Source organism: Ursus arctos, unplaced genomic scaffold, assembly GCF_023065955.2.
Source record: "Ursus arctos isolate Adak ecotype North America unplaced genomic scaffold, UrsArc2.0 scaffold_21, whole genome shotgun sequence".
NCBI classification, from domain to species: Eukaryota; Metazoa; Chordata; class Mammalia; order Carnivora; family Ursidae; genus Ursus; species Ursus arctos.
Genome location: NW_026622886.1, coordinates 10,567,984 through 10,586,499, shown reverse-complemented (window position 1 = coordinate 10,586,499; position 18,516 = coordinate 10,567,984). Strand labels below are relative to the sequence as shown.

Genomic DNA, 18,516 nt, shown 5'->3' with positions numbered 1-18,516 from the left:
TTGATTTGTCCCTTCCTTCCATCCACATCTCACTATACCACAAGTCCGAGAGCCATCTACTCTTCGTCTCCTCTGCCACCATCCTGGTTTAAGGCGCCATCATCGTCACCTGGACGGCTGCCATAGGCCCGACTCGATACCTACCGGCCCAGCTGTGTTCGTGTCCTCGACTGTAGCCAGAGCTGCCCGTAGACAACGCAAAGTGGATCATCTCTCTCCCCCTGACACGTGCACGTCTCCCTCTCTGCACCCTTCGACCACGCCCCGGGATCCTGACCATGGCTTCCTTCGTGATCTGTTCCTGCCTCCCTCCCCCGCCAACCTCACCCCTGCAACCTCACCCTGCTCCGCGATCCCCCTGGGCCCACACTGTAGTTCTGTGGCCTCTCTTCAGTTCTTCAAACACACTAAGCTCTCGGCTGCCTTCTAGCCTCCGGAACTGCCGGCAGGAGCGCACGACTCTGGCTCTTTGCAAGAGTGGCTACTTCTCATTGTTCACTCCTCAGTCTCACTGTCTCCACGGACAGGCCTCTCCATGACAGCACCGTGGTCTTTAACACCAGAGCACTTTTCCCCATTTAGCTAAGTATTTATTTACCTTCTGCCGGTCCTTACTGACCAGACTCAGCTTTCCCACCTCGCCCAGTGCCGGGGGCACAGAGCACAGACCCTGCGAGCAAACCGGTACTTGAGCAGCCGGACAAGTGAATGAGCATCAGAGGTGCACGGACTGCAGAACGAGGGGAGGCCACGCGCGGTATTTGCTTAGCAGGGAGTGGCAGCTGGTTCCCAAGAACAAGTTTCTCTGCTTCTCCCCCCGCACCCCCTCCCCAGTCAACAAAACCTTTCTTTATTCTTAAGGAGCTGACCCTGAGAGAGACGGGAGCCCTCCCCCAGCCTCCGCAACCCTGGGCCGTCTCTGGCCACACCCGCCACCCTTCCAGTCTCCGTGCTGATTCAGCTGGCTGGCTAGAGGTCTTGCTGGTTTCAGGATTCTGTATGATTTACTTATTCTACAACAGGGAGAAAAAATCAGCTATTGAATAATTCAGTCTGAGCTACAAATTGTTTTTTAGAAAGCCAGTCACAGCTTCAATTACTAACACTAGTTCAACACCCCATCGGCACCTAGACGGTGTTAGAACTGCAAAGGGACCGGGGCGGTCGCCTACTTTCACGTCTTCTTGCGTCACAAAGTCAAGGAGACAGAGGCCCAGAGAGCAGAGCCACGCCGGGCCATCTAGCTGTGTTGAATCATAGCCGTCGGAAGGTCTCGGAACTCCAAGGCCAGCGTTCTCCGGCATGCCCAGCTCCCACGGCCGCAGCATGAGAGAGAGCAGGCTGGCGCGCTCACCCAGGAGGCTTGTGGCCCGGCCCGCTGGCCCGATCTGTATTCCCATGTCCACTCGGAGCGCCCTTCTTAGAGCTGCCCTTCATGAACGTGCTGCCTTGTGAACTATGAAACCCAGCACTAAAGTGTCACCTGTTGCCTCTTGCCCATTTTTATTACCTTGGCTCAGCTTCTCCTGTTCTGTCTTAGCTATTCCAGCAGCAGCCTGGGGCATCCCTACCCTGTCCATCTCCCCACCATGCCGCAGGACAGCCTTTCCACACGGCTGTGACGGGCCACCTCCCTCAGCCTGCACTGCTGCTCCACGGCCCAGAGCGCCGAAGCAGGGCCCCCCGTCCATTCACCATCAGACTCACGGCTACTTCCCAGCCTTCTCTTTCTACTGCTCCTTCCTGCGCACCCAGGGCTCTGCGTGTACACGCTGGCGCCTCGCCTCACAGCACCGACACCCGGGGAACTGAACCCTTAGCTCTCCGATGACTTCTGTCCGGACTCACAAGATAATATCTGCGAAACATTTATTTAATGGGGCTCTTTCTGCCATGCCACTGAAAAATGGACACCGCACACCGTCTTAATTGTAACTCACCTTTGGCGTGGAAACTCCCCTTAGACAAAAGCTGAGATTCCTGGAATAAACCCTAAAGCCATATTCAAAGCAAGAGCGAGGCTAGATGCATGAAAATGTTCACCACACATGATAACAGCAAAGAAAGGAAAGGGAGGCCATCTAAATATTCAACAGCTAATGATAATAAATCACAGAAGAGTGTATATAGTTACTAAAAGGAACAATTATGAGAAGTGTAAAAATATGAAAAATATATGTGAGAAGGAAAAATTAACGCACGTGTGAAAGTATCCATACGCACGGAGATCAGGCCTGGGCGGTAGCACAGACACGGAAAAGGTGATTTTGTTCCTTAGTTTAAAAAAGTTTTGTTTTGGTTCCAGAACTTTGTTGATGCTGACAGAAAATGTGAGAAGCCCTGACCAGCACACCCTCGACGCCAGTCCTGTTTGCTCGGGCTGCGGCTGCGAGGTCCAGGGGAGGATGGAGCCAGGGTCTGTCCCCTCACCGGCGCTGTGACCCTGGGCCAATACCCGCCTCTCCTGGTAGCCTGAACTCCACCCCCAGGTGGTGTGTGAGGATGAAATAACTCCTGTCAAATTCCTGACTCACAAATACACACAAGCCACTTTCCCACTGTCCTTTGTTACCTGGGGCACGAGCTTTCTTGCTTTTTTCCGAAACTCGTAATGGGAGTCACTGCCTGGAGAGCCGTCTGGTTCAACTTGATGGCGACCGCCTACGAATGCGCAGGAGGACAGGCTCAGTCCCAGGAGGGGCGCTCACCCTTCAGACTGAGCAAGGGCCAGGGATGCGGGGAGGGTGGCGCGAGTTACCTCTGGGTTGTCAGTCAGGTAGATCTGTCTGGAGATGTTGTTTATGGCACATATCCACTGTGGAGAGAGGACATTAAAAAATCTGCTGGAGCCCAGTCACTAGGACGCTAGTCGCTAGACCAGGACAGAAGTGAAAGAACAAAACCTTTACCTCTTCATTTTCCTTTCTGCTTTCTGCCTGGAGGATTATTCCCCTGAAATAAAGTGCATCCAAGTCAGTGCTTCCCGGACCGCTGACGGGCTTAGTCCACATGCACTGAACTCAGCTGGTCCCAAAGGGAAGTGCCAGGAAGGCGGGATGGCGGGAAGGAGAGAAATTGGGGCTCTGGCTCGCTGCTCATTTACTGTGTGATCCTGGACCGATGCGTCCTTCCCCTGCGCCTGCGCTCTCTCATCTGTAAAGTGAGCAGCTGGGCTCAGATCTACTAGCTCGAGCTGGGGGTCCACATGCACGGACATCCTGTTGGCCTCTTAGATGATCGGGGCCGCCAGGCGTCCGGCCCAGAGGAGTCAGCAGACACCCCACGGAGGGGAGAGGGGAATTGGATGCAAATGACACTGCCCTACTTCTGGGGAGGGTGTCCCCCTTTCCACGGACCCCACAGTGGTGGGAGGGGAGCGTGGCTCTTATCCTGTTTTACATCTGGGATGACAGAGGAGTTTCGTCACCAGGACTGGGATACCAGTCCGCTTCTGTCACCCAGGAGGAAGGACGAGGTCTGACACCGCTCTGCCAACCCAGCAGATGGTCCACACTGGACCGACTTGCCCAAGCACGCTCCTGTTGACACGGGAGCTCCGCTCAGAACCCCACATGGAAGCAAATGCAAGCAGAGCAGCCCCAACTGAAGGGCGGGCGGTCCCTGCGAAGGACTCCAAGTGCACGCTTCTGGGCCCCTGCAGCACACAGCGGTGTGGGGTGGGGGGGTTGAGGGGGGTGGGGGCGTGGGGGTGGGTGTAGGCACAGCACGGGCTGAGGGCGCTGTCCCGTCACGGGTTTCAGCTGGGGCAGCGGGCTCGCCCAGGCAGGTCTGGGGGCTCTCCTGCTCCCCCCACCCAGCAAAGACAGAGCTTCTGCGGAGCAGGCAGGAGCGGCCACAGCCTTCTCTTGACAAACCGCTCCTCCCACGGCTGCCTCCCACACGGAGGCCACGTCTCCTCCAAAGCCATGGACAAATCTGCACTGGGGCTCCTTAAATAAGGCAGAGCGGATCCCACAAGGGTCCTGTGTGCATGCTTAGGGAGCACATAAAAACGGCCTCCCCAAAGGTCAGCAGTACCCGGAGCGGGGCCTCTCCCACGGAGGGCCAGCACGGAGGGATGAGCTAGGAGGCCCTTGGCGGGGTGGAGTCACTAGACCGGCTCTCCTCCCAAAGAGACCCTGTATGGCCTACGATTTTCCGTTGGGCGTGGTGATCTGGAAGCAGTATCGACGGTCTTCACAATCCACCGCCATCACCGAGCAGTTGTCCAGGTCCTGGATCAGGCCTCCGGCCACGGCGCCCCGGGGCTGACACATGAGGTTCCCGCCTTGCGTGAAGAAGTAAAGCCTCTCCCAGGTGGTGGTGACCAGCCCTGTTTTACTGTAAGAATCGTGGCTTTAGAACGCCCGCTGGTCCTAGGAAGCCCGCGCAGCACCTCAAGATCTGGCTGCCTCTCAACGAGCATCGGTGGCATTTTAGAAATAATGTTTCTTTACATTAAAGCAAAACTGCTTTGGAAATAACCCAAATGCAGCGGAGAAGAGGCACAATTTAGCTTGAGTGACCTGGAAGTCAGGGGCTCTGTTCACGCGGGGGGTGGCAGCCCAGGGCCAGCTCCGGTCTGCGGGCAGCATGTACCCCCCACCCCCCAACAGCAGAGACACTGGCTTCTCCCGAGATCCGGAAACAGAACTAGTCCATCCCCATTTGGACCTGAAAACCTAGATGGTCATTCCTCTAAGACATGGAGCTGAACTGCTCTGAGTCTAGTGAGAGTCTCTGGGGTCCCCTCGGCTCACGGCACCTGCAATCCTGGGGGCATTTATGACATTGAGTTTTGCTCCAACTGGATGTTTTGTGGGCTGCTTACAAGAGGAATATCCAGTAACTGGCAAATAACACCAACCCGGTAGGGTTTTCTATCCATACAAACTGCAGGAGACATTTAACTTATGATTGCAACGAGCTGAGCTCCCGTTGGTAAGAAAACAGCTGGCGAGTCCTCTCTGTGGATCCTCCATTTGAGAAATACCAGGTACATTTACCTGAGTCAGTGTTTATCGAGTAGCAACTATGTGCAAGGCGCTAGGCTTCCTGCCTCAATAATTACAGTTATTTCCAAAAACTGCTACTAGCTAACATGTGGGTGCTTACTACCTACTAGAAATGACCTCACTCCGTCCCTGCAACAACTTTACTTAGTAGGTGTGATTATCAGCTCCGTTTCATGCCTGACGCGACTGAGGCCCAGCCGGGGGCTGTGACTGAACCAAAGTCAGAGTCTGCTCTTGGACACAAGGAAGCCCGATCATCCTCCTTTCAATTCAGTGGCCCCGAGGGTGACCGTGTGCTTCTGTGTGGGAGAACCTGGATGGCCCTGGACTCCGGCCTCAGCGGCAGGCCTCGAGCGCTCGGCTCTCACCCGTTGGGGGCCTGGGCCAGGGGCGGGGTGGGACAGAAGCTCCCTACGGTCCAGGACGATGACGCCGGTTAAGAGCAGGCTATCTGCGTATGGCCACGGTGACCAGGGACAGGCGTGGCCCAGCGCTCGGAGTCCACGCACCGGGTTCTTGCGAGACTGGTTCAAGCCCGCCCCTCAGGGACTTGGGCCAGAGCCCCAGAGGCTTCCGTGTGGCGCCCCTGGCGGGCGTTCTTCCCCAACCTCCCCTGAACAGATGCTCTGTCGCCACCTGAGGGCAAACAGATCTCAGAAACAGGCAGGCAACGGCATCCTCACCTTCTCAGATTAAGGTAGCCAGCCTTCTGGATGAGGTTCCTGTTGATCTGTGGCGCGGCCACGTCGGAGTCCGGGGCGTAAACAGACTCATCAACAGACAGCAGGTCCTGCTGGGACACCCGCATCTTCTCCCCCTCGGCTTCTAGTTCCACCTGAATGCTTAAGACAGAAGGGGTCGGGTCAGCCGCTCCTCACTGGCCGACCCAGCACCGCCGAGTAGCAGGTGGCGGAGCTGTCCCCACGGCTTCGGGCTACACGAAGGGAAACAGGGCCCAGAAGCTGGAGATCGTGGGACTCGCGTCTGTGTTGCTCGAAGTGTTTATATATGACTATGACTGCCGCTTTAAAACAGAACACGAGGAAGAGCAGTGGGTGATGCCCGAGCCCAGCGAGACAATGCCTCCAATTTCTCTTTGGACAAAGCGGTATCCAGGCTTAGAACTGTTGATGCAATTTTTTTTAAAAGACTGATTCATCCATTTTAGAGAGGGAGGGAGGGGGAGAGAGAGAGAGAGAAGGCACACAAGGGAAGGGGGGTGTGGAGCCCGACCTCACAGGCCCTGAAATCACCACCCGAGCTAAAACCAAGAATTGAATCAGAGTCTTAACTGAGCCACCAAGGTGTCCCATGTTGATGCAAATTATAGGAGAAAAGCTTTGATGAGCTCATCCTCAGGGCTGCAGTGCAGGCTGCCTGCGAAAGAGCTGGAAAGGAAGGAAGGAAACATTCCTGCCCCCGCCCCCCACCGGCTCCCCTGAGGTGGAAAGGGTCACTGGAGATAGGAAAATGACCAGGAGGTGGGATGAAGGTGCAGTGACAAAGACAAAGGCAATGCTTTTCCTTTCATGGCAGCCCCACCACTGCCCGAGACTGCAGGGCCGGCCGGCCAAGGGCTGCCCACGCTACGCACTGAGGGTAAGAGGCCAGTGCCCAGGCTCTGGCTCGTGTGTGCTGACGTGTGGAATGAGCTGTGGACAGAGGCTCCGAGATCTGCAGAGAGACACAGCATCACAAACACAAGCGTGAATGTCCCGCCATCCGTTAATAAAAAAAATCCAGCGCATGAAAAACCAAAAAGGGACAGATGGTTCTCCCAGGACACACGAAGCCAGGGAATTCTAGGAGCTAAAGCAGGGTAAGACAGAGGCAGTCAGAGGGGGCCGGGGGAGAGAGAAGGGGAAAAGTGACAGTAGGCACATGCCCTCCCCTCTCCTAACACCCCCAGCGGCTAACAGTCAGAATAAATGGCAGGAAACCGACTCGGATTTCGGAGTGCTTTCCAGCCTCATCACAGACCCAGCCCGCACGAGCGGCCGGGCGCAGGCCGCTCAGTGACCGCCAGGAAGGCGCAGGTGCCTCCGACGCTACAACCTTCCCGTGCGCTCCTTCATGTGCGCCTACGAATGCTCGGCTCTGGATTTTCTCGGGATTCGTTCAACAGAGTCCAGTGGTGGCCTCAAGGTATTTTGAAATGCTCGGGCTCCAGGGTGACGCAGTCAGTTAAGCATTTGACTCTGTTTCGGCTCAGGTCACGATCTCAGAGTCGTGAGATCGAGCTCTGTGTCAGGCTCCAGGCTCTGCGAAGAGACTGCTGATGTCACTCTCTCCCTCTCCCTCTGCCCCTCCCTGCACTTGCTCACTCTAAAATAAATTCATCTTTTTTTTAAAGGTATTTTGAAATGCAACATCCTTAAGAAAAGGAGCAACCTTCCTCCATTTTTCCACACAAAAAAAATCCTATATTCCAATCCTTTTGTATTTCTGCTTATGAACCACTCTCTCTCGTCCGTACTCCAGAAATCATGGAGTACTCCAGGAACCACGTCTGCGGTGTGAATGAAACAAGCCTCCTTGGGGCTGTCTCGGACACTGGCAATGGAGGCAAAGGGTGTCCAAACAGCCACAGCATCAACTAAATGTGGCAGGACAGCCTGAAGAGAGGATGTTGTATTTTCAAAAAAATAAGCATTTGCAAGACCGAAGTGCGATTTGTTGAACTGATTCAAAAAAGGCATAAAGCCTCGTTATCTACATAAATTGACGTGATGGCCAGTTTCCTAAAGAGTCACAGCACTTCTGCCTGCAAACCCCTTGGCTCCAAAGGGGAAGCGAGGCCACTTCTAAATCCACAGCGAGCCTACGCCGGGCTCACGGGCTGGGGCACGTGAAGGCTGGTTGTCAGCACACAGAAGGAGACCCTCCCTCAGCACAGGAACTGGGACTTGATGCGAAAGTCCCCCTGCAGACACTTTATCTTTTCTTTAAGCTACGTAATCCGTTGTTCACGTGGTGGGCACGCCTCTGGGCTCCCCACGGGGCGGGGGGGGGGACGGCAGAAGGCATTACTTTCCAACCTCAGTATCCCGAATACCGGCAGCTAAGAAGGGGGCCCACTGCTCAGAGTTCCCATGATGGCGGTGGCAGGGCTCCAGGGGACCCTCCCACCTCCCAGAGGGATGGATTCAGCAGGAAAGGCAAGGGCCCGCAGGACCCAGAGTGGCTGCCTTACCTTTGGACCATGTCCGCAACTGAGGATAAAAAGCTGTTCATGTTTTGGGAAAACATCTCTGCTCCCTTCTTAAAAAAGTTAATCTGTAAGACAGAATGTGATGTTCTGAAGGTCATCTAGGAAAGGTGATCAGTGAGTGCATCCAGCGGGGTGGCGACCCTGGCTGGCTGGCCCCACCACGTGCTCGTGCTCCGTGTGCCTCTGCCGAGCTCCCCGCCCCCCAGCAGCGGAGTTCCTCCCAAAGCCCCAGCGCGCTGCAGAACCGGGGGTGCTGGGACTGAGCTCTCTTACTGAAAGACCGGAAACATCAGGGATAATGGGAGTTCACCGCTTGGCACATCCCAGACCAGGCGTGTCGGTAGTTACTCCTGACAATTATCTCCGATAGTCATCAGCTCTTTTGCTCTGTGAATTCTAGATAGAAAGCTTGTGGGGGGCAAGGAGTAGGTCTCCACCTTTGCATCTCCAGGGGCTCCCTAGGGTGTGACACCTGACATGCACAGCCCCGGCCAGAACTGGACGAGCATGGGGTGTAGGGCGCGGCGGGTGATCAGAGGAGCGCACCCTGAAGGCCGCCTGACTCCGGTCAACGAGCTGCGCCACTCAGAACAGAGCCAGACAGAGGATACGCCTGGGACACTGCCGAGGGGAAACTGGGCTGAAGACCCTTAGCGGCTCTTCCAACCCTGACATCAACCCAGAGGGGCTGTGGGTGTGAAGAGGGAGCAGAGCTCTGGGCTCGAAGAGGGGCTCAACGCGGGTGAGCTCCCTTCTGGCCCCCAGCATCCTGGGATGCGGGCTCTCTCCGCTCAGGGGAGTGTGGCCCAAGGAAGGCTCCATCTCCCGTGAAAATAAAACTTCAATTGCTGGCTTTTGGGGAACGGACAGAAGGAAGTCCTTACTTCCGGTGACTCTGGGGTATTCACTTCCCAGACAGTCTGGGTTGCCTCACAGAGGGAAGAGGGGCCACCCCTGTGCATTACTGACATCTGTAACCATCCAGCCCCGAAGCTCAAGTCTCCATTTCCTTCCGCGGCCAAGGCTTTAAAAAATCTGAATACTAGGCGTGACCTGCTCCATCTCACGTGCCTGATCACAGAGAGGTAAGAGCTGCAAGCCCGAGTCATGAAACAAGGGAGAAAACGCTCAGCTTTGGAGGTGGGTATTTTTGTCTTTCCCACCCTTCATGCCAGCTCATGGTCTGATCTGGAGCGGCCCCTGCCCTGGGTGGTGGGTACAGAACCCGACCGCGCACCCCAGTGAGGTGGCAGGTGCTGTCATGCTTACATCCTGGAGAAGTCTGTACCCCCACGCCCTTCTTTTTCACAGCATAAAAACAGCGGATGATCACAATTATCCTAACGCAAGGTAATCATGCGGGGAGCAGCTCTGGCCCCATGATCTTTTAATCATACAGAGATCAGAACAGTAAATGCCATTCTGAGTCTCTGAAACCTCCAGTAGCAAAGTCTGTTCGAGGAGCCTTCTGCTTTCTAAGGACACAGCCTCACAGTGGGTTTCCTCTCTTGCCCCTCCCTGAACTCCTCAGAATTTAGACTCAGAATTCCATGTCTTAGCTCCTGTGCTATTGTGTAAGCTCCCGGGGCGGGGCCGGGGCGGGGGGGGGGGGGGGGCCTGCAATCCCGCAGACAGTCTGATCTGAAGGAATGGAAGGGAGGGATGAGATCCTGGCTTCTCCAGCCACCTTGCATCGGAGCTCCCCTGTGAATACTACCCTGGACTTGGTTTCTCTGATCTCACAAACCTGTGCACAGCCTGCAAGACCTCAGTTGGTTTCAGGCATGACGAATGAGTCGTGATTTCAGGGCAGACCCGTTTAACAAGGACCAGGGAAGGCAAAACTGGAGTCAAAGAGTCTGCACTGCAGTGGGTGGGGCCAAGAAGCCTGACTCAGGGCCACATCATCCAAGGAGCCAGATTCTCGTGCCTTCCTGAGGCGCAGGAAGTACAGTGGTCAGACGGCCATCAGCTAACAACGGTGGACGCGTAGTCAACGCCGATTTAAAAGGGCTGATGAGGCAGATGGAGAATGAATGCTTTGGAATCATCCAAAAGATTCATGCGGTTAGACAACAACTGGTCTAAGTGAAGGAGCTACAGCTTTCGGCAGGATTTGAAGTCTGCAGGGGGAGGGAATATTTGGTCTTGTGTCTTGAAATCTGGGTACTTTGCACATGAAAACTGAAACATACCATCCTCAATCCTCAAAAATGCTGCTGTAGCCACCTAACAATGACGGTGTGCTGCTCTGCTCCGTGTCCCCAAGCCTGGGGTGGGGGTGGGGTGCTCCCACAGTCGGGCCCCCTCTCCCCAGGCCCCCTCTCCCCACCAGGCAGTGGGCAGCGTTCACTTAGCGCAGGCTGGGAGAAGCGGGTGTGGTCCTTAAGGAGGAACAGACGAAAGCCGCCAGGAACAAGTCCATCCCTTAGACCTCGTGAGGCCCCTACCTAACTAACCAGGCACCCCAACCACTGACTGCTCAGCCCGCAGCTGCTCCGCTTTCTGAGGCTCAGTCCAGGCCCCTCTCTGACCCTGGGCCTCTGACCCTGGAGCTGGGATTCCTGCTCCACAGGCCTGGACTGTCCATCCCGGGAGGACGGACATGACAGGAGGCGTCACTGAGAGAGAGCGAAGGCAGGACGGGTGTTCTCCAGCGCGGCCAGGCCCTCCGCCGGGCAGGGGTGCAATGACTAAGGAAGGAGGGACGCGGCACCGGCGCCCACCGCGAGGAGGCTGGACGCTGCCGGGGGACCGGAGCCCGCGCTGGACAGAGCTAGCTTTGGGGTCAACCCAGCTTTACGCAATGACACAAATTATAGCACTGTATTTACACGGCACCTCCGAAGGCTAAGCCAACCTGAGTTACCTCGCCATTCGATGTCACAGCCACATTAAGACAGATCACGGAGCCTGAATGCCTAAGATCCTCTCTTGATCCCCTTTCCCCTGAATGCTACTGATGCTGTGTTTTTTGAAATATATGTATTTTTTTTACATGTATTAAAAAAGAATAGATGCTCACACATGTGGAGTTTTAAAAAGTCGCTGACTTTTTTTTCTTCTCAACATTCTGCTTCCTGACGTCCCTTTCTGCTCCTAGATTGTCAACTGAGAGAAGATTCCCAGGTGTGTTTTCTGCATGCTGGGGTGAGGTGTTTAAGTCCACGAAAGTGGGGCTAGATCAGGGCAGGGATGGAGGGGAGGGGTGGTGCCATTTGCCTCATATGGACCCTCACTCCTATCCCTGCCAGGCGGGTGCCACTCGAGAATGTTGACAGACGAATGTTCAGGAGCCCACTAACTGGGGGAAGCGGCCGCATACATCCTGGACAGAGACTTCAGCCAGCAGCAGTAACGCTTCGCCATGCCCCACATGCCAAGGTGCCAGCAATGACCTCAGCAACGAGAACAGCCCAGCTGACGGTGACCCTCCACACAGAGCGGCAGGGGAATGTGCGGGGGTCCCTAAACTGTAGGCCCAGCTCCACCAACCCGAGCAGTCGGCTGCTTCTCAGAACATCAGACCAGGCCTGGCTCTCACTTGGCTCAGAGACCAAGGGCCATGCCAGCCCCTCCCCTTGGGAGACTTGGGATCGAGGCCATCACTGCTGGCACGCACAGCCTAATGAGTCCAGCCCACCTGGAAGCTCTCCATGTGCTGAATCTAAGGAAGGTTCCAGGGAGGTGGTGCGTTCGTGTTTCTTTCTCTGATGATGCTTCAGTTTCTCGCAAACACTAGCTCAGCAGGAACGCCAAGCTGTTCTCCCCAGCTGGCTCAGATCTCAGGCTTCAGGGGAAGGGCACGGCCTACCTGTCCATGGGCAAAGCCTATCATGGGCTCCATCATGGCCACGCGCTTCCTGTACTGCAGCGCGTTGAGGGCGCAGTAGTACTGAAGGGAAGAGAGGTGCTGCTTCCGCCGCGCGGCCGCCACCTCTTTCACGACATCTGTCTTCACCTGGGTGAGAGGTGGAAAGAAAAACATCAGGCTGTCTGACGGACGTGGCAATTCTGTAAGAGCATGAAGCTTCAACAGTGTGCATTGACTCATGAGACCCATTTCTGTGACCAATACAATAAAACATAGATAAGGTTTCACCTTATGTTTTAAAAACTCCCAGTTAAAAATACCAAAGTAATAGCCTCTCCGCGCTTGTGGGGCTGCCCCGGGGTGAAGCCAATTACTCTCCAATCCTTTAGGAGAACAATATGGTGGCATGCACTGAAAGCCACAAACATTTTAGTTCAGTCATAAGATTGTATTCCAAGGATATAATTTAGCCCAAGGAAATCATGCAATAGAAGTAGGAATTTAGATGCATTAAAATGTTCAATATCATCTACAGTAGCAAAAAAGCACGAGTTAAAGAAGCAGAATCAACACCCAGGGCAAGAAATTCAAGTGACCTGAATACGTATGAGGCAGACAAGCACGAGGGACCAAGCTTGAGGTGAAATCACTGTGCAAGTGTAATTTTACGATGGTTCCAAGTTGGTGTTTAATAAACCAGTTTGAAAAGCTAGAATAGGGAGGTTAAAGACTACTTATGAGATTTAGAATAAGTAATTAAAAATTTATGTATATGAAAGAAGAGAAAGAATTCATCAGGGTACCCTCCGTGCCATGAATTCGCAGCAGGAACTTAGAAAAGGAGCTGAGGTAAACGAGGTGAAAAACAACATATCAGGTAGGTATTCTTACCTTCTCGTTCTCCTTTTTTTTGGGAAGCCTGCTATATTTTGCCATTGAGAGGTCATGCTCTAAAAATAAAGAGGCGTTTTAGCACCCAGGTGGGCTGAAAGGCGAGCACATTCATTCGGCATCTTCACCCACATGCATACTAAACCCACGCGCCAACAACAGAGAGGATGCCTACCGTTACTGGCGAGTCCAAAAAGATCCTTTAAAGTGCTAACCTCTGAACAAGAGAAAAAAAAAACATCTTAGAGCGAAGAAAAATAAAATATGCCAACCCAGAGCTCTGTGCTTCCCCAAGAAAGTCTATGTGTGGAAGGAGGAAGGCTCTGGGAGCACCTCGTCAAGGCCTCTGCCCTCTCAGGGCTCTGGCCTCCTGGCTGGGAATCTGGATCTGATTGGAGCTTGTGGCTTCAGCTGCCTCCCAGACTTGGGACCCGGACTGCCCTTTGGGCCACTCCTCGTAGACAGCATTCGGGGGTCCGTGAAGCAGAGGGCACTTGGGGGATGTGGGCTGCAGTGTGTGGTGGCCAGGTACTCTTCATGGAGACCTGGAGTATACACCTAAACTCGGATTCTTTGGCCCCCCAAAACAAGTGTTTTAATACCTCTTTCCTCACAATACCCAGACCATACCCAGAACCTAGGAGTGCCCTGTTGCTGGCTGTTTTAACACCTGCAAAGCCACCACTAATGAAGGAGTATGGGGTGCTTGTTTTGATGAAAAAGGCTGAAGCCATGGAGGATACGGTACCTGTGACAAGCCAACAAAACACTGCTCTCACCCCCGTGGGTGCCATACCCTTCACGCACACATGAAGAGGCGTAACACAGTCCAAGACCGAAAAAACAAGGAGGTCAACGAGGGTGATGGCTGTCCAAGGTTAAAAACTTAAAAACACAGAGATATCTAAAAGAAAGCGATACTTTCTCCAACTCTACCACAATCCAGTTTTGCTTCACCAAACAAAGGAAAGCGTTTTCATACCTTTTATGTCTTTTTCAGTTTGCCTCAAGACTGCCTCCAGCTTTTCAACCTGTCTTCACGTTATTCTTACTCTTCCTGGTATCGGGCTGCTTTCTGCCTTTCCCTTTCCTCCCCCCTCTCCCTTTTACTTCCTATTGGAGCACTTTCAGGGTTTTTCACTTCCTGGGTCAAATAACTTCCTTAGTAGCTTTTGTTGTGTTCTCTTCATTCAGATATGTACTTGTATTGGTGCATAAATGAAAAAGGCAGCAAAAAGTCAGATAAAAACCATCACACGGAGGGGAGGCCAGATTCTAACCTGGTTCTCAGGCTGACTCAAGTACGACCCGGGCCAAACCCTTCAAACTTGAGTGTTTGGTGTCGTCAGAGAAGGTTACTTTGATTCACTGTTTCCATAGATACCTAAGATGCTTCTCTTTTTACTACTACCACATAGTTTTATTCTCTTAAAAAATCGCCATCTTGGGCAAATACTCCTAATCCACACGCAAGGCCTTCAGGATTGACGAAGGCCCGGTGGTTACCGCTGCCGGCACCCTCTGCCCCCCGCTGCCTTCCAACACAACGCTGAAAGACACAGATCCGACAACGTAGGTCTGGGGGTGGGGGTGATTATTTTCTGTCTAAAAGACTTAGAGTTTGTTTTTAAGATGATATCCCCACACATTTCTATGATTTTGTTTAGAGAAAATCTTTACGAGAAAATGCACTCAGTAAGACTCTGTTTGTACCGGACGGTCAACACAGGACCGCGTGTGGGGTTGGGATTTACATGCAATTATAGATCAGTAACACTCAAAACCCCTAAGAATCCTGCTCAGGCAAGGTTCCTCCTGACATGAGCTGACATATCACTTATTGTTCTGTGTCAGGTTCCAGGGCTGTCAAACCGCCCTTGGCAAACGTTGATGCCAGGTCTACCCCTGCTCCCTAGAGCCTCAGGTGACGTGATCACAGGGAATTGCCAAGTGAGGAGGGAAAGGAACGTCATCTTTAAGATGTACTGCATCTTTTCTGCCTGAATAAATTTTACATTTTAAGGTGATATATATATATTTTAATATTTTATTTATTTGAGAGCAAGAGAGCGAAAGAACAAGCATGAGGGAGATGGGGGGTGGGAAGAGGCAGAGGAAGAAGCTGACTCCTTGCTGAGCAGGAAGCCTGGAGGAGGGACTCCATCGCAGGACCCAGGATCATGACCTGAGCGGAAGGCAGACACTTAACCGATTGAGCCACCCAGGGGAAGTACTATACTGAACAGGTCTCTTAAAGAGGAAGTACTGTACTGAACAGATCTCTTGGTACTCGGTTTAGACTTTCTGGCCAGCAATTTTTTACATCAGTGTTCTAGAAAATACAATTCTTTAATCTCCAGGCAATGAATATTTTCAATGACATAAAGAACAAAAAAGACTAGAAAGTTTGGGTTCCCTTCTGTAATATCAACTACTTTTTTTATCAAGATTTTTGGTTCTTTTTTATTCATTTTTTGACTACCTTGACTTGCAAGAGATATAAAATTACTCTAAAGTTGTGTTTTGGTTTCTCATTGAAGAACCAAAATTAATCCAAAAGGGCAACCAGGTTCTCTGAACCAGTCCCAGGTCTGCCCACCCACTAAAATGTGAGCTCCAGGAGAACAGGGAGTTCGTCTGCCTTGTTCGTGGCTGCAGGCCAGGGTCTAGCACAGGTAAAGCACAGTCCCCGCCCCTCCGTTCCTATCTAAGCCACCCACTTTACATTCCAAAGCATTCATGGCTCCCCCAAAGCAGCATGACTCCTACAAATGCTCCAACCAGTAATCTAAACCTTGCCATCTTTGTCTCCTTGGTAAACACTTACTCATCTCTCAAAACCAGCACAAAGATCACCTTCTCCAGGAAGCCCTCCCTGGTACCCTAATGTCAAAACGGTAATCACACCTTTCTGTGTACTGTTTTTATTCTTTGTACCTCTCTGTCCTGCTGCCCTCATCACATGATGTTACGATTGTCTGTTTCCAAGTCAGTTTTCTCATTAGACTGTAACCTCCTTTAGACAAGCCAAGAACACAGTGGGGATTCAATGAAATTTAGCTAAACTGGAGTGCTCAGAAAAAGAAGGGCATTTCTCAATGATGCACATATTTAAAGAAATTAGTACAGTCAGGGCAATTATGAAATGAATTGATGTTTTGAAGGTAATTGGCACTGAACTCAATAACTTTACCTGTGAGATCCTTTTCTCGAAATTGTATAATAGGTAGAACCATTGTGTCTGCCAACTGTTTGGCCAGCTCTGTATGGAGAACATTAAGCTGGAAAAAAAAAGGAAATCTTACTGAAAAAAATCATACGCACTATTACAGACACTGATTTCCCCACAGGATCACACTGAACACTTCCGTGTGGTTCGAGTTCTGTTACGCTTGCTTAGCAAACAACCCTTCAGAAAGCTGCAAACGATACAGGTCTAGAGGTACCAAAACTAAACGCGAGGTTCTGAGCTGGCCTCCGTCGGGTTTGCTCGAGGAGTCTCCGAGCCCGCGGCTACAGTCCGTGTACCGTGCAAACCCTGCTTGTGTTCTCAGGCTGAGCCACACCAGCCGGAGGAGGATGCGCTCACGTGCTTGTGCGAACACAGCTCACCAGGAGCACTGACCTCGGGTCACACTTTGCCAGGTCTCCATGCGCTCACTCCCTCTCAGAATGGCCAAAGTCACACTTGAAAGACTGGCCTGCTGGGAGCCTCCTAACCCTAAAACCCCGGCAGCTGTGGGCCTGGAAACTACGCTGGAGAAAGAAGGCTCCGCACTGACACCTGAGATCCTAAGCCTATGTTCTTTCAAAGAACAAGACGATTGTATTCAGATGGAATCCTCCTCACCAGGTAATTTTAACGGCTCCTGAGTCTTTCTCTCCTTCCACCTTGTCAAGCCCTTTCTAAATCCTGTTGTAAATGGTGAAGAAATAAGCCGTCCCCCCTCAGCACTACCGCTTCTGAGTACTTTTTTGCGTGCCAGCGTTACGTGCTTTCTATAGCTTGGTTCTTACCCACTCTGACAGTCAGGCCTTATTTATTATACCCATGCAACAGGGAGGCAAACAACTCCAAATCCAGAAAGCAAGGAGGAGGAATGGCTGGGATTTTCATCCTGGGCTACTGGAACCTGAACCAGGCTATCCTCCTATCCCGTGCTGGATAGAGAATCTGCCTTTACGCTCACGAAGTTGCCCAAAGCTCAAACGTTTGGTAGTCTAGACATCAGCAACGAACACAGATATTGCTAAAGACGTTCTGGGATTCCTGCTTGGTGAACAAAGGGAAATCACCCAGCAATCTTTTTCGCAGTGTGCATTTGGCAAAGTTTTGCTTTCACGCCCATAGGTCGCCACACCAAGAGGCCTGTTTGAGAATCTCTGACGGGGCCCAGCTTCCGGGAGGCCATGATACACCTGTAAGATCACATTCCCAGCCTTCCATCCTTTGGGAATGATTCACTCCCCACCAAAACAATCGTCAGTCCTGCCCATGAAAGAAAGTAGGGTTGTAAGTAAGTATCTTAAACTGGAAATATCGGTTCTGGGGGTTTGAGGACTAACCACATTTCCTTAGCAACTGGCTCTGGTCAAGAAAAGACCTGACTTCAGTGGGTGCGACACGCTGTTTCTCCCCCCGGGCTGCTTATTCATGGTTAATCTGGAAACATTCGTCTCCTCACGTCCAAAAAAATTACTTTTTGCTCCTTTCTAATCACTTCTTTCCATTCACGCTCCTCCTCTTCCGGAAAAGCTATCCATCCATTTTAAACATACGTTTTGCAGAGAGTCAGAGTCACGGGGAAAGGAGGAAGCAGAAAAAGAACTGGATGGCGCGGTCTCGGTTCTATCCCCGGTGCCTAGGACAGCACGTACTACACAGGAGGTACGCAACGCGCGTTTGTGAACAAACAGCAACTTGTTGGGTTGATTTGTTGAATGAATGACGATGCAATCGGTATATTTTATATGAATATTAGTTTTGCATTTTATTTTATTTTTTTAAAAGATTTTATTTATTTGACAGAGAGACAGCCAGCGAGAGAGGGAACACAAGCAGGGGGAGTGGGAGAGGAAGAAGCAGGCTCCCAGCGGAGGAGCCTGATGTGGGGCTCGATCCCAGAACACCGGGATCACGCCCTGAGCCGAAGGCAGACGCGTAACGACTGCGCTACCCAGGCGCCCCTAGTTTCGCATTTTATAAACTGAAGGCAGTATCTCTTTTACGTCAGCGACCTAACAGTTAAATGGCACCTGCGTATTCTCTTTCGCTTCTTTATAATTTTCTACTCTAAGTACCGCAAGCTCCTTGAAAGGTGAACTACCGATTTCATACCGAGCCAGTTCTGCAGAGGGCTCTGCTCAGCACCAGTAGCCTCTGAGCTGGAGTGTCTACTCCAGCTCGGATTTAGGTACTTCTCTTATAACAATACCTGTTTTTCAAAATGTTCCAAACGTATTATACAATACAGCTACAAGAACAGTTGTATGCAACCGTTTGTGGTGGGGGGAATCGTGCCCTCCCTCATCCTCTCCCAAAGGAATGTCCATCCAGAACATGTATTTAGGAACAAGGTCTTCGC

The 18,516-nt window shown here is 52.2% G+C and overlaps 1 protein-coding gene across 3 annotated transcripts in view; it reads right to left on the bottom strand.

Moving 5' to 3' along the window:
- Positions 1-18,516, bottom strand: part of APPL2 (adaptor protein, phosphotyrosine interacting with PH domain and leucine zipper 2) — a 49,998-nt gene that overhangs the window by 11,115 nt on the left and 20,367 nt on the right. For all 3 annotated transcript variants that reach the window (XM_026499759.4, XM_026499760.4, XM_057316520.1), the window contains 10 exons: positions 16,125-16,212; positions 13,107-13,148; positions 12,932-12,990; positions 12,041-12,187; positions 8,209-8,291; positions 5,699-5,857; positions 4,153-4,341; positions 2,910-2,952; positions 2,759-2,815; positions 2,573-2,661 (listed from right to left, as the gene is read on the bottom strand). In XM_026499759.4, the coding sequence (XP_026355544.2) occupies positions 2,573-2,661; positions 2,759-2,815; positions 2,910-2,952; positions 4,153-4,341; positions 5,699-5,857; positions 8,209-8,291; positions 12,041-12,187; positions 12,932-12,990; positions 13,107-13,148; positions 16,125-16,212 (956 nt within the window). The remainder of the gene's footprint in view (positions 1-2,572; positions 2,662-2,758; positions 2,816-2,909; positions 2,953-4,152; positions 4,342-5,698; positions 5,858-8,208; positions 8,292-12,040; positions 12,188-12,931; positions 12,991-13,106; positions 13,149-16,124; positions 16,213-18,516) is intronic.